This window comes from Loxodonta africana, chromosome 12 (genome assembly GCF_030014295.1).
Source record: "Loxodonta africana isolate mLoxAfr1 chromosome 12, mLoxAfr1.hap2, whole genome shotgun sequence".
In the NCBI taxonomy this organism is placed as follows: domain Eukaryota; kingdom Metazoa; phylum Chordata; class Mammalia; order Proboscidea; family Elephantidae; genus Loxodonta; species Loxodonta africana.
Genome location: NC_087353.1, coordinates 76,777,060 through 76,790,973, shown reverse-complemented (window position 1 = coordinate 76,790,973; position 13,914 = coordinate 76,777,060). Strand labels below are relative to the sequence as shown.

Genomic DNA, 13,914 nt, shown 5'->3' with positions numbered 1-13,914 from the left:
TCAGTCATTTTTTAGTTCTAGGAAAGTTTAAAAAAAAATTCTTTGGGATTTTCTATGTAGATAATCATGTCATCCACAAATAGGGACACTTTTAAGTTCCTTACTCTGCATCTCCTGCATATAATATATATTACAACATAATTGTCTTAAATATTTCATCGACATACATTTAGAAGCACCTCTGACAGCAGTTATAATTTTTGTTTCAAGCATCAAAAATAATTTAGAAAACTCAAGAGGAGAAGGAAAGTCTGTTGTGTTTACTCATTTTTTTGCTTACTGTTTTCTTCCTTCCCGATGTTCCAAGTTTCCCTCATCCAAAGTTCTTAATTTATTCATTTTATGGTACTTTAGATGAAAGTTTACAGAGCAAACTAGTTTCTCATTAAACAATTAATACACATATTGTTTTGTGACATTGGTTGCCAACCCTGCAACATGTCAACACTCTCCTCTTCTCAACTTTGGGTTTTCCATTACCAGCTTTCCTGTCCCCTCCTGCCTTGTAGTCCTTGCCCCTGGGCTGATGTGCCCCTTTAGTTTCATTTTGTTTTATGGGCCTGTCTAATCTTTGGCTGAAGGGTGAACCTCAGGAGTGAGCTAAAAGGATGTGTGGGGGCCATAGTCTTGGGGTTTCTGCAGTCTCTGTCAGACCAGTAAAACTGGTCTTTTGTGTGCGCGTGTGTGTGTGAGTTAGAACTTTGTTTTACATTTTCCTCCATCTCTGTCCAAGATCTCCTGTTGTGATTCTGTCAGAGCAGTCAGTGGTGGTAGCCAGGCACCATCTAGTTGTGCTGGACTCAGTTCCCTCATCTATAGTTTCCATTCTGTTTAGAGTGCTTCCTTTAGCCATTCTTTTAGGGTATATCTGCTGGCAACAAATTCTCTTTGTTTTCCTTTCTGAAAATGTCTTAGTTTTCCCTTCATTCCTGAAGGATATTTTCACTGAGTATAAGATTCTGGGTAGAAAGTTCTTTTCCTTCAGCACTTGAAAAATATCGCACTACTTCTCTCTGACCTCTGTGGTTTCTGATGAGAAATCTGCTGTCATTAGAATTGTTTTTCCCCTATCTTGTTTCTCAGACTGCTTTCTAAGTTTTTTTTTTTTTATATAACTTTAAATATGATGTGTTCTGGTATGAATTTTTTTTTTTTTTTTGAGTTTATCTTGTTTGGGGTTTATTCAGCTTCTTGAATATGTAGGTTTACGTCTCTTGAAAAAATTTTGAGACATTTCCAGCCATTATTTCTTTGAGTACTTTTTCAGTCCCATTCTCTTTCTTCTCCTTTTCTGGGCTTCTGATGATATTAGTACTAGATCTTGTGATAGTCCCATAGGTCCCTGAGGCTCTGTTCAGTTTTTTTTTTTTCAGTCTAATTTCTGTCTGTTCTTCGAACTGGGTTATTTCTATTGTTCTGTCTACCAGATCATTCATTCTTTCTTCCATTCTAACCATTCTGCTGTTGAGCTCATCCATAAAACTCTTTATTTATCTTACTGTATTTTTCAGTTCTAAAATTTTTTGTTTTGTTCTTTATATCTTCTATTTTTTGGCTGAAGCTTCCTATTTTTTCATTTGTTTCAAGTGTGTTCATAATTGCTCATTGAAAATTTTTTTTTTATCATGACTGCTTTAAATATTTATCAGGTAACTCTAACATGTCTGTCATCTTGGTGTTGGCATCTATTGCTTGTCTTTTTCATTCAGTTTGAGATCTTCTTTGTTCTTGGGATGACAAGTGATATTCAGCTGAAACCTGGACATTTTTGTATTATGTTTTGAGGCTCTAAATCTTATTTAAACCCTTTGTTTTAGCTGTTTTTTTGGACACTGCGTTTGCAGGGGAAAGAGGGCACCACCTCATTATTGCCAGGTGAATATAGAAGTCAAGGTTCTCCACTTGCTCTTTGATGACACTGAAGTGGGTGCCTTTGTTATTGCTGGGTGGAGATGGGAAGCCAGAACCAGTCTGCTCCCTACTTGGCCTTCTCTGACATACCCCAGTAGGGGAACTAGGGTATTTAGAGACTTGTGAGTACAGATGTGAGTGTAGAAGTCTCTTCACTAAGAGTCATATACCTGTCAAAATTGAGACTCTGGCAATGTTGAACTGAAGCAAATTGGAAGAGTCTGGGACCAGGAGTTCAGGGCACCTTCAGGGCTGAGTGAATATGTGTGTAGGAGTACAAAAGCCAGGCCAAATGTGGCTTCTCCAGGGATAGATCCAAGTTCACACTGGTTCAAAGGAAGGTTCCAACCTGAGTGATCAGGCTGCTGGAGGTAATAGAGAAGGCAGTCCTTCAGCTTGCCCAAACAGCTATAGTTCCTCCCTGTTCCTTGTCCCCTGCGAGCCTTTTTAGGCCTCCGGAACAAACCAATGCTCTCTTCCACCGCCAACCCCTGAAGTCTGATAAGCAGCAGAAATTTCACCTGGTGCCCAAATGTCTAATCACTCCTTCCTTGGGAGAGCAGGCAGGAAAATCTATATTGCACTCCATGCAGCGAGACATATAGCCCCTGGAGTATAAAACTGGCTGGGGCAGGGAATTCCTAGTCCCTGTCATAGATTGAATTGTATCCCCCAAAACATCTGTCAACTTGGCTAGGTCATGATTCCCAGTATTGTGTGATTGTCCAGCATTTTATCTTCTGATGTGATTTTCCTATGTGTTGTAAATCCTATCTCTATGGTGTCAATGAGGTGGGATTAGATGCAGTTATGTTAATGAAGCAGGGCTTATTCTACAAGATTAGATTGTATCATAAATCAATCTCTTTTGAGATATAAAAGAAAGAAAGGAGCAGAGAGACAGGGGAACCCCATACCACCAAAAAACAAGAGCCAGTAGAATAGCACACACTTTGGACCCAGGGTCCCTGAGCTGAGAAGCTTCTCAACCAGGGAAGATTGATGACAGGGACCTTCCTCCAGGGCTGACAGAGAAAGAAAGACTTTCCCTGGAGCTGACACCCTGAATTCAGACTTTTAGCCTCCTAGACTGTGAGAGAATAAATTTCTCTTTGTTAAAGCCAACCACTTGTGGTATTTCTGTTATAGCAGCACTAGATGACTAAGACACTCACGTGCAGTGCAAAATCGGAACATGTATAGAACATGTATAGAAGAGTCTCCACTGGACAGCTTTTGAACCAAGGGGGTCCAATTCGCCATAGGACTGTTTCCTATTGTTTGCCATCTGTTTTCTGTGAGCAATTAAATAGCTTTCATTTGCCAACACTTTGTGAGTGTCTTTTGTGTGCGGCTTGATCAGAATAGATGGACATGACACCCATGGAGTGGTTGAAGTCACTGGGCACAATCATCCTCCTAGCAGTTTTATCGCTGCTTGAAATGTTGAAACAACCTGTGTGTGCAACACAGTGTTTCTTAAGTAGCTTGTGGGTGTGTGAAAGTGCAAGTGTGATGTAAGTGCTGTTGGCTGAGGCTAAAGAGCCAGTGAAAGACTTGGGGGTGCCATTCAATCAAATGCAAAGGATGAACCAGTTGGCAGAGGTAAGGGTAAATAGGTCCAACCTACCTCATTTTATTTTAAATTACTTTATTGTTTTTAAATTTTATTTCCTTTTTAAAGATCTTCCTAAAAGGGTTTAACTCAGCTTTTAGTAAGTAACACATATAAAGAACCATTGAAATAAGAGACGGGGAGACAAGTAATGAAGTGTGGGGATTGGGCTGGGGAAGGGATACTAATACCAAAAAAACTAGGCTTCAGTGAGTCACACCTGAACTCCACACAAGCTGTTTTTAAGCCCACATTGCTTGAACATTGTCCATGAGCTAAGTATTTGTCATGCCTGATCTTATTTAATTTTCCCAGCAAACTTTGATGTGAGTGTTATTATTATCTCCATTAATTATTTTTTAGCTAATGAAGAAACTGAAACTCAGATTAGGTAACTTGCTCAAAGTCCCATGGCCAGGATGCAGCAGAACCAGGATTTGAACCTAGGTATAACTCTAGAATCTGGGCTCTTAATCATACATGGTACCAATTCTGAGAACAAGGGGATAGTGCACGGCTTAAAATCAGGAAAGATATGCATCAGGGTTGTATCCTTTCACCATACTTATTCAGTCTGTATGGTAAGCAAAGAATCTGAGAAGCTGGACTATATGAAGAGAAACATGGCATCAGGATTAGAGGAAGACTCATTAACAACCTGCAATATGCAGATGATGCAACCTTGCTTGCTGAAAGTGAAGAGGACTTGAAGCAGTTATTGATGAAGATCAAACACTATAGCCTCCAATATGGATTATAACTTAACATAAAGAAAACAAAATTCCTTACAACTGGACCAGTAAGCAACATCCTGATAAATGGAGAAAAGACTGAAGTTGTCAAAGATTTCATTTTGCTTGGACCCAACCAACACCCATGGAAGCAGTAGTCAAGAAATCAAACGATGTATCGCATTGGGCAAATCTGCTACAAAAGACCTCTCTGAAGTTTTAAAAAGCAAAGATGTCATCTTGAGGACTAAGGTGCACCTGACCCGAGCCATAATATTTTCAATTGCCTCATATACATAGGAAAGCTGGACAATGAATAAGGAAGACCGAAAAAGAATTGATGCATTTGAATTATGGTATTAACAAAGGATATTGAATGTACCACGGACTGCCAGAAGAACGAACAAATCTGTCTTGGAAGAAGTTTAGCCAGAAGGCTCTGTAGAAGCAAGGATGGTGAGACTTTGTCTCAGATACTTTGGACAGGTTATCAGGAGGGACCAGTCTCTGGAGATGGACATCATGATCGGTAAAGCAGGGGGTCAGTGAAAAAGAGGAAGACCCTCAATGAGATGGATTGACACAGTGGCTGCAACAATGGGCCGAAACACAGCAACTATTGTGAGGATGGCACAGGACCAGGCAGTTCATCATCATGCTAATTACTTCTCTTTCTCTTAATATTTTGTTGTTTCATACATAACAAATCCCAGAATGGGGGATATAGAATGCCTAGGTCAATAAAACTCAAGTTATTCCTTCATATGTTCATTCAGCACAATCAGTACACTGTCAAAGCCCTAATACAAGGATTTCAAATTTTCAAGTTGGTTTCTAATTGCACCAAGTATAAGAGAATGGATTTCTGACTTTACAGTTGGGGAATATTATACTCTGAAGGGATTGCTTAGTTATCCAGAGAAAATAACTTTTTTTTTTAAATTAAGCTATTTTGGGACAGGCATGGAGAAAAAAATTATTTTTTTCTTTCTTTTAAACATTTTTATGGAGAAAGAAATGGGAAAGTATACTTGATTAGAGGAAAAAAGATGAATTTTTTTTCTTTACTCTTAATGAAAATTCTCTTATGTGTATTGGATTTCCAGGCTATTATTTAGTATCAGCACTACTTTTTCATGGGCATCACAAGAATGGGAATCTAAGAGGTGCAGGTAGGCGTCATAATAAATAAGAGGTTCTTTCTTCCCGATTTCTGACTACAATCCATTCCACATTTTTGGGCCACTGGATTAGGTAATCCATCCAAATGCAATAATGGATAAACCCTTTCTTGGTTCCTCACGATTTTGTACTAAAGTGAGGACTGTGATTTCTGTCCAAAACAAGTACATTTGCAACAATGACAAGTCAGTAAAATGATACCACTATCACTTGTTATGATTTCATTACAGGACAAAAGTGTGTCAAGAAATTGATAAGGACAATTTTTTTTGTATTAATAGAAATTTATTTTGTATTAATAGAAATTTATTTTGTAACTTAAAATAGATAATATTCCCATTGGAACAATTTAATGTTAAGAAAGTTAAGTTTCGCTGCATTTTAATGTGTCTGATTCTCATAGTCAGGTCCCGCTGATTTCACTGAGCACAGTACTAGTTTTCTTTGCTCCCCCGGAGCTCTGCAACAGAGACACTAGAGGAAAGTCTACCGAAGACACATATTTCAACAGGAGCAAAAAATAAGCAGAATGGTTGGAAGACCCACTGACTTCTGAGAAACGTCAGCTTATAAGGGCAATGTGAGCAGGAACGGCATCTCGTTTCGCTCAGCCCTCACTTGGAACGACTAGCACACAGGTTCTTAAAAAATATTAACGAGTAAATGAAACGGTTGTTTGCAAGCACAATCAATATCAGTCGGTGTCCAGGCCCTAGGTATGCAGGCCGGGTCCACCATGGACCGCAGGGTTGCCACATCTCCGTGGAAACCACTCATTCAAGTGGTGAGGCGGAGGCAAAGGCTCGTCCATCCTCGCGAGGGGCGGGGCAGGAGCGAGGCTCGCGTCACCTCTCTACAGGGAGCCTGGCGCTTTAGGACCCGGGGAAGCACAGAATGAGGCAGGAAGGCGGGCCTACGCGAGGCCGTCGCACAGACCTGACGTAACTAGCCGGCGCCAGCAGAGGTGAGGGTGCCGAAAGCCCTGGAGAAATACGTTTCTCGCTCTCAGCTCGCGCGCACCATGGCGGCCCCGGTCCAGCAGCCTCCTCAGCCCGCCGACGGGAAGCGCAAAGGCAAGGCTCAGTACATGCAGGCCAAGCGGGCTCGGCGCTGCGAAGCCGCCGGGCCCCGGCAGCTGGAGCCTGGACTACAGGGCATACTCATCACTTGCAACATGAACGAGCGCAAATGCGTGGAGGAGGCCTACAGTCTGCTCAACGAGTACGGTGACGACATGTACGGGCCAGAAAAGGTACCAGCCCCCGGTTGGGCGGGCCTGCGGGCCCTTGAGGGAGGAGGGAAGGCTGCCTGGCCGGTGCCTCTGTACGCATGCGCGCATTTTCTGGCGCTCGTGGCGGCGACCGAGCGTGGCGTGGTCTGTGTCCCGCCCCCCTCGCGTTGCTTCGTCTGTAGGCTCCGCTCTAGGCAGGGCCAAGAGCTCGAGTTGTAGGTCAGTTCTCGCGACTTCAGGAGGCCTTGACTGCCTGAAGGAAACCTTGAACACCTGCTTGGTCTTGTGCTTCAGATGACTGCACCTTGGGCTTTTCTTTCCATCGTTAATTAACAATGGTGGTGGTGGTGTGTGCCGTCCAGTGGATCCCGACACACAGCGATCCTGTATGAGAGTAGAACTGCCACATAGTGTTTACTAGGTTGTAGTCTTTATGGGAGCTGATCGCCAAGTATTTTTTCCCGCAGAGTGGATGGTGGGTTCAGATAGGTCCCGTTTGTTATTTGCTTCTGAGGGCCAGGTGTTGTGCTGAAGCTCATCAATAATGTAACATTTAACCCACACAACAGCCTTGTGAGGTAATGTTCGTGAGTACATTGAGACTCAAGGATGGCCCAAGTTCACAAGGGCAAGCTTCATTTCATTTTCACGATTTTTGCCGTATATTACCATCTGAGGAGTCCCTGGGTGGTGCACATGGCTAAACATTGGCTTATTAGCAGAAAGACTGGCTAGTTCTAGCCTATCCAGAAGCACCTTGGTACATAGGCCTAGTGATCTGCTTCTGAAAGGTCACAGCCTTGAAAATCCTATGGAGTAGCTCTGCTCTGCACACATGGGGTTGCCATGAGTTGGAAGCGACTGGATGGCAACTAAGGTAACCAGTACCATCTGAACACCGCCGCTGTAATGCTTTTGTTTGTCCTAAGCAACACCCAAAACCAAACGCACTGCCATCACATCAATTCTGACTCACAGGGGCCCTATAATAGGACAGAGTAGAACTGCTCTGTAGGGTTTCCAAGCGTCGCTTGGGTCTTAGCAATAATATCTCTGAAATAGTGGGTTTAGTGTACTAGTTATTTCACAAGTGCACATAAGGATACATTTTAAAAAGTGAAAAACTCTTGTACCAAAAAATAAGACAAAACAAAACCCAACAGAAACCTGTTGCTTTGTGTCTATTCTGACTCCTGGCGAAACCGTGTGGATTTTCAAGGCTGTAATCGTCCACAGAACCATTGCGTGGGTTCGAATCGCCAACCTTTAGGTTAGCGGCCAATTGCAAACCACTTGCGCCACCCAGCTCCTACTTTCGTACCAATACCGCCTAAAATATAATTGTCCCATCACATTTTGGAAATCATTTTATTGGTTTCAGGTGGATCAGTACACATCTACACACATGGAATTAAATGGAAGAGAATAGCACAGGGAATTTAAATTCAGGCTCTGTTATTTACTAACTGGGAATTAACAAACTACTTAACTCTGCTGTGCTAGAGTTTATTTGTAAAAAAAAAAAAAGTATTTTATATAGTTTAAAGCTAAAAAGTTGCTTACTACATAAAATATTTTCTGATATATAATAAAGGCTCATAAACGTGTGCAGTTATTATTAGTGCCAGATTGGCATCCCCATTCATAGGGCAGAGAAGTGGGCAACAAGTCCTGTCTGTACAGGTGCCTTGAGTAAGTTCTTGAACTATTGCTGTGCCCTGTTCCTCAGAACAGGAGTAAAGACTTTTAATTCCATACGTATTTGGTGTCATCTCACCAAAAGGAGAATATCTTGAGTTTGGAGGCACAAAGATAGCTAGTTTTGGCTTTAAAGGTCCACCCTGAAATGATTCCACTGGTGCGCACATTTCCCTGTGTCCCACACTCACGATACTTTTGAAAACATTTTCAGTCGATACGCTTGTGTCTGAGGGAACTTCCTTCTTCCTCCACGTTTTGGAGGAGGTGGTGTCCTAGTCTCTCAATAAAAGCTTTATTGTCAGTATTTAGCTATCTGCCACTCAGAGTTTCATATAAATACTAAATTATAACTTTTAAACATGAGTTGTTATGGCGTCTCTGATCATTTATGCAAACAGTTTACAGACAAGAATCAGCAGTCTTCTGGAAACGAGGGAGAAGATGATGACGTGGAGGCTGCCTTGAAGAAAGAAGTTGATGACATTAGGGCGTCTACAGAGATGAGGCTACGAAGATTCCAGTCCATGGAGAGTGGAGCGAATAATGTTGTCTTCATCAGAACACTTGGGATAGGTGTGTGTCTGACTTATGCTCTGTAAGATTGTTGATCCTGTAATATCTGGACATTTTCCTGTCTCACTGAACACTGCCTAGAAAATGACTTTCTGGCTGTGGTTCATTTACTTACCTCTTATCTACCCTGCATTAGCACTAGGCTTGTGGAGAGGTGGAATGGAGAAGTGAACGCGGCATTGGCTTGGGAGCATTGGCTTTGCCTCTTCCTTCTTAAGTAACTTTAGACAAAACGAGAGTGCATGTCCTGTTTAAAAGGGGCAGCTGCTACTCAGCTCCAGCCAATTTGGGAGTGTAGTCCTGGTAGGCCAGATCTTCCAGTTTTTCAAAAGAAGTTGGAAATCCAGATAGATTTTTTGATTTTTAAATGTGGTTGGGGAATTTAAAAATCTTGAAAACACAGCAGCCCCAAACAGACTTGTATGTAGATGGGATGTGGCCTGAGGGCTTCCACATCTTGTTCTTGTACACTTCAAGGTGCTGGGGCTTCAGCTCCTCCCAGTCTGGATCTGGACTTCTTGTGCTTACTTAACTAATGGATTAATTAAATCCTTTTAAGTGACTTGTTGCATTTTGTTTTGTTTTTATAAGGAAGTGTGTACTATTTAAGCTGTGTTACTCGGATAGTAGCCATTGCTATACGTAAACAGAATAGTGTTGGAGATAAGTCACGATTTCACACGAGCACTTGTTTTTATAAGCATAAATACAGTAAGCAGTGAAGAAGAAATAATTGGAAAAAATGACTAGGTAGACTCATTTCAATTTTTTTGTGAAAATTCCTTCCATCACCAACTTATGTCAACGACAATTTAGAAAGTTTGAATAGTTTCTAAAATGTCTGAGAATTTATATTCTTAAACTACTTGTTTGCTCTCTGCTGATTTATTCTTTTTCTTTTAGAACCTGAGAAATTGGTGCATCATATTCTCCAGGATATGTACAAAACCAAGAAGAAGAAGACTCGGGTTATTCTACGAATGTTACCTGTCTCCGGCACGTGCAAGGCTTTCTTAGAGGATATGAAAAAATATGCAGAAACATTTTTGGAACCCTGGTTTAAAGCACCAAATAAAGGGACATTTCAGATTGTATACAAATCTCGAAATAACAGTCACATGAATAGAGAAGAAGTTATCAAAGAATTGGCAGGTATGTTTCTCAGCAATTCCACCTAAGTCCAATATTAAATACTTGTTCTTGTTTCTAAGATTTTTAAAAAAGAAGGCTTATGATTTTGAGTGTGGAACAGGTATATGAGAATATCCTTAAAATAATTTGAAACTGCTGGGAAAGTCAAGTCCCACTTCTCCGACACCAGATGTGTTGCTCTGTCCATATCAATTTATTACCAGCTCTGTTCCCCTTGTGTTCTGACACCAGCTGCACATGCAGCGTTTCTTCTTGTGACCCTGACTTCCCGGAGCTAAGTCAGACCTCACAATTAAAGGACACAGTCCTCCTTGCTGCCAAGTTTGCCCAGGACTTCATATGCCAGCTGCAAGCTTGGGAGTGGAGTCCCCATGACACCCTCCCTTCTGACCTGCAGGTGTCACTACCCTCCCTTGGATTTGGTGATTTGTTAGAACAACTCACAGAACTCAGGAAAGTACGATACTTGATGATTATAGTTTTCTTATAGCAAAAAGATACCAGTGAAAAGATGCATAGGGTAAGGCCTGGGGGAGTTCCCAGTGTGTAGCTTCCATATCCCAAAGGGGACATGCTACCCTCCCAAGTCTTTTACCTTTATTTGGGCCTCATTACTTAGGTATGATTGAATCAGGCTCCTTCCCCTGAGATGGTGAAAACACCAGGTGGGTCTTTCTGGTTCGGCCAGCCCCCCACCCAGGAGTCTCACCTCATTAGCATAACCTGTTCTGGAGCCCTCATCAAAGATACTTCAGTCACTAAGGAAATTCTGCAGTTTTAGAGATGATCTCAGGAACCAAGGACAAAGACCAAATTCTTTGGGTACAGTTAACTTTACTCAAACCTAACTGATTTCAATATGAGATTTTCTTTTTGTTTAGGTAAAGTCTTTTCGGAATCAAGATAGAATGTTTTTGTTTTGTTTTAAAAGAAAATCTTGTCACATGTCTCAGGATTTTATTTGTATTTATTTACATTGAAAGATTCAGTGACTTTGAAGTCCATATAGAAGAGGGGACTAGTATATTTTATTTTAACAAGTCCCAAACAGAAAAGGATGAAAGATTGTTTTTTATTCATCAAGCTTGATGGTATCCTTCTCAGCCTAAGCGTTTTCCTATACTTTTTGTTACAGGAATAGTAGGCAGCCTGAATTCAGAAAATAAAGTGGATCTTACCAATCCTCAGTACACGGTGGTGGTAGAAATCATCAAAGCTGTCTGTTGCCTGAGTGTTGTGAAAGATTACATGTTGTTCAGAAAGTACAATCTCCAGGAGGTAGTGAAGAGTGCCAAGGACCTGTCACAGCTTAACCCAAAGCAGGCAGCACACGTGGGAAATGGGAAAGAAGCTAAACAGGAATCTGGTGATAAATCAAATCAAAGTGACCCAACAGAAGGAAAACATAACCAGCAGGAGGCACCAGAGAATAGTGGGGGGGTGGAGCAGACAAAACCAATGTCTGAGACAGAGGCGGTGAATGATGGAGGAACTAAACCTGAACTTGTGAGCCAAGTCCCCGAAGAATCCAAGTCAAGTGAAAATGACCTCACATAGGGGAAAAAAATCATTCAGTGTTGAAGGTGGGTTTCTAAACTGGGGTTCTTTGAGATGTTGCTGGGGTTCCATGAAAAATTGTGACTGGAAAAAAAAAAAATACTCCTTTGAACTTCCCGTACCATGTATGGCTAATACTCACACTAGTGAACAGTGATCAAACGGCCCTGTTAACAAGTTTTTTTTTTTTAAATACTGTGTTTTAGGTGAAAGCTTACATAGCAAATTAGGTTCCCATTTGAAAATTTTTATACAGCTTGTTCAGTGGCATTGGTTACATTTTTCACAAGGTTTCAACATTCTCATTATTTCTATTCTTTTCGTGCTGTTTCCATTAATGTAGCTTCCCTGCCTTTCCTTCACTTCTCATCTTTGTTTTAGGGTAAATGTTGACCGTTTGGTCTCATGTAGTTGATTATTCCTGTTAACAATTTTGTTAGAGGTCTTTCAGCCCTCCGTGGCAGCTTCCAGTAGGCCCACATGCATTTCGTTTAGCTGGGGGAAGCTGTGGATAATTGGTGAATACTAGTTCAGTGGGAGGATGGTAGGAGGATGACCTTGGCCTCTCCCTCAGGGTTACCTTCCCCAGTCTCCGTTCAGTCACTGCCAACTCATTTGTGGGAGACAACAAACTCTCCGTAATAGAATATCAGAGGGAAATTTTCTTTCTAAGCAAGCAGTTTTTACATGCCACAACTCAGCTATCCTCTGCCACTGTTGTAAACATTGCAAAAATGTGGACTGTGTAGAAGTGAATTGTCTTTGTATTTTTTTTGTGATTTTCTTGTTTGTTATGCCCATTTTTCTATCTTATTAACATTTGTCACAAATAAATCTGATAGTCCAGTGCTGCAGTTTGTGAAGGCAGGGTGTGAGAGGAGGACCATTCTAGGTGTCAGGCTGCAGACGTTCCTGGTAAGGTTAATGATGAAGGATTACAGTCATCTGAGCTACTTCAGTGTACTAGTGCAACAAGGGGCACGAGAAAGCCTGTCTGCAACGATAGCTACGTATCAGGGGTTTTATGTGGACTTGTAAACCAAGCTGGCTTATTCCGTTGTGCATTGTCTATGGCATACGACTTATAGATCTAGCAGTTGCTCCAGCAGTTTGACAAGTAAAGATGTTGATTGTTTTAAATGACTTTTGGAATAAAAATACAGTAAAACTTCTGTAAAAAAAAAAAAAAGTCATGTTCAGTTAAAAAGTTCAGGAAGCAAGTTTTTTAGTAGCAGAACTTACCCCAGGAAAGAAAAATTCACAGAGTTGGTGAGAGTCTAATAATGGCAACGTTAAAATGCCAGGGCAAGATGCAGTATGAGAAGTTGAAAAGACCTTACGCTCAATTTAGTAAGGTTTTATATAAATAACCAAAGCTGTAGCTTCTCCGTCCAGGGTGATGAGTAAACAGATTCCACCAATATTTGTCATGCTGCCACATTTGTAGGATTTGTAAATGATGATGTCACAGAGCTGCCTCAAACAAAGGTCAGTATATATTTAATGCTGTGTCTTCATATCCGGAAACCAAAAAGTCTGTCATCTGTACTGCTGGCGTCCCGTTAGTGATTGGCTCCATGGCAAGTTCTGCCTCTTGTTAAAAAAAAGGAAATCCTCACATTGATGTTACAGCACACTGCTTTCTGCTTTCTTCGCAGAGAGGTGCTGACATAAAAAACTTGGAGATGAAAATAAGCTCTGAATAATGCTACAAAAATGATTAATGTTTAATAAACAAAGACACATTCATGCAAGAATGTTAAGCTAAGATCTTGACAAAGAGTGCATGTATCTGCTAGATACAGAGATCTTCCAGTTATCAGTGGAAGAGTTCTCAGCAGGGTTTATGAGCTGAAAGGTGAATTGCCAGAGTACTTTCAAGAAAACAGTCCAGATTTTGCTGGGTGCTTTGCAGATGAAGAATGGCTACGGGAAACTAGCTGATTTAGCAGTCATTTTTCATCACATGAACAAATGAACAAGTTTCCACAAGGTCCTGGAGAGAACACTTTTTTAAAGTGACAAGATTCTTAGATTTAAAAGGAAACTAACTCTGGAAAAATTTTGTTACCAAAGGAACTCTTGTAATGTTTCCACAGCTGCTTGAGCTTGGGAATGAAGAAGGATAGCAACATGCCTTACAAAAAAATCACCTGGAAAAACTACAAAACCAAATAGTATTTTCCCAACACTAGTAGACGACTGGGTATGGAACCCTTTCTTTAAATCTTCTGTTTAGCCTGGGAATTTGTCTTGAGAGA

General features: G+C 41.1%; 1 protein-coding gene across 1 annotated transcript; it reads left to right on the top strand.

Annotated features, from left to right (window-relative positions):
• Window positions 1–6,375: 6,375 nt before the first annotated feature.
• Window positions 6,376–12,842, top strand: THUMPD1 (THUMP domain containing 1). The gene is made up of 4 exons (XM_003418885.4): window positions 6,376–6,691; window positions 8,770–8,944; window positions 9,848–10,096; window positions 11,232–12,842. The coding sequence occupies exons 1-4, from the start codon at window positions 6,461–6,463 to the stop codon at window positions 11,651–11,653; spliced, it is 1,077 nt and encodes a 358-aa protein (XP_003418933.1). The 5' UTR covers window positions 6,376–6,460; the 3' UTR covers window positions 11,654–12,842.
• The last annotated feature ends 1,072 nt before the right edge of the window (window positions 12,843–13,914 follow it).

Coding starts and splice junctions, on each gene's coding strand:
- THUMPD1 (XM_003418885.4), top strand. CDS start 6,461: ATGGCGGCCCCGGTCCAGCAGCCTCCTCAGCCCGCCGACGGGAAGCGC. Junction 8,945..9,847: donor CATCAGAACACTTGGGATAG/GTGTGTGTCTGA, acceptor TTTTTCTTTTAG/AACCTGAGAAATTGGTGCAT. Junction 10,097..11,231: donor AGTTATCAAAGAATTGGCAG/GTATGTTTCTCA, acceptor TTTTTGTTACAG/GAATAGTAGGCAGCCTGAAT.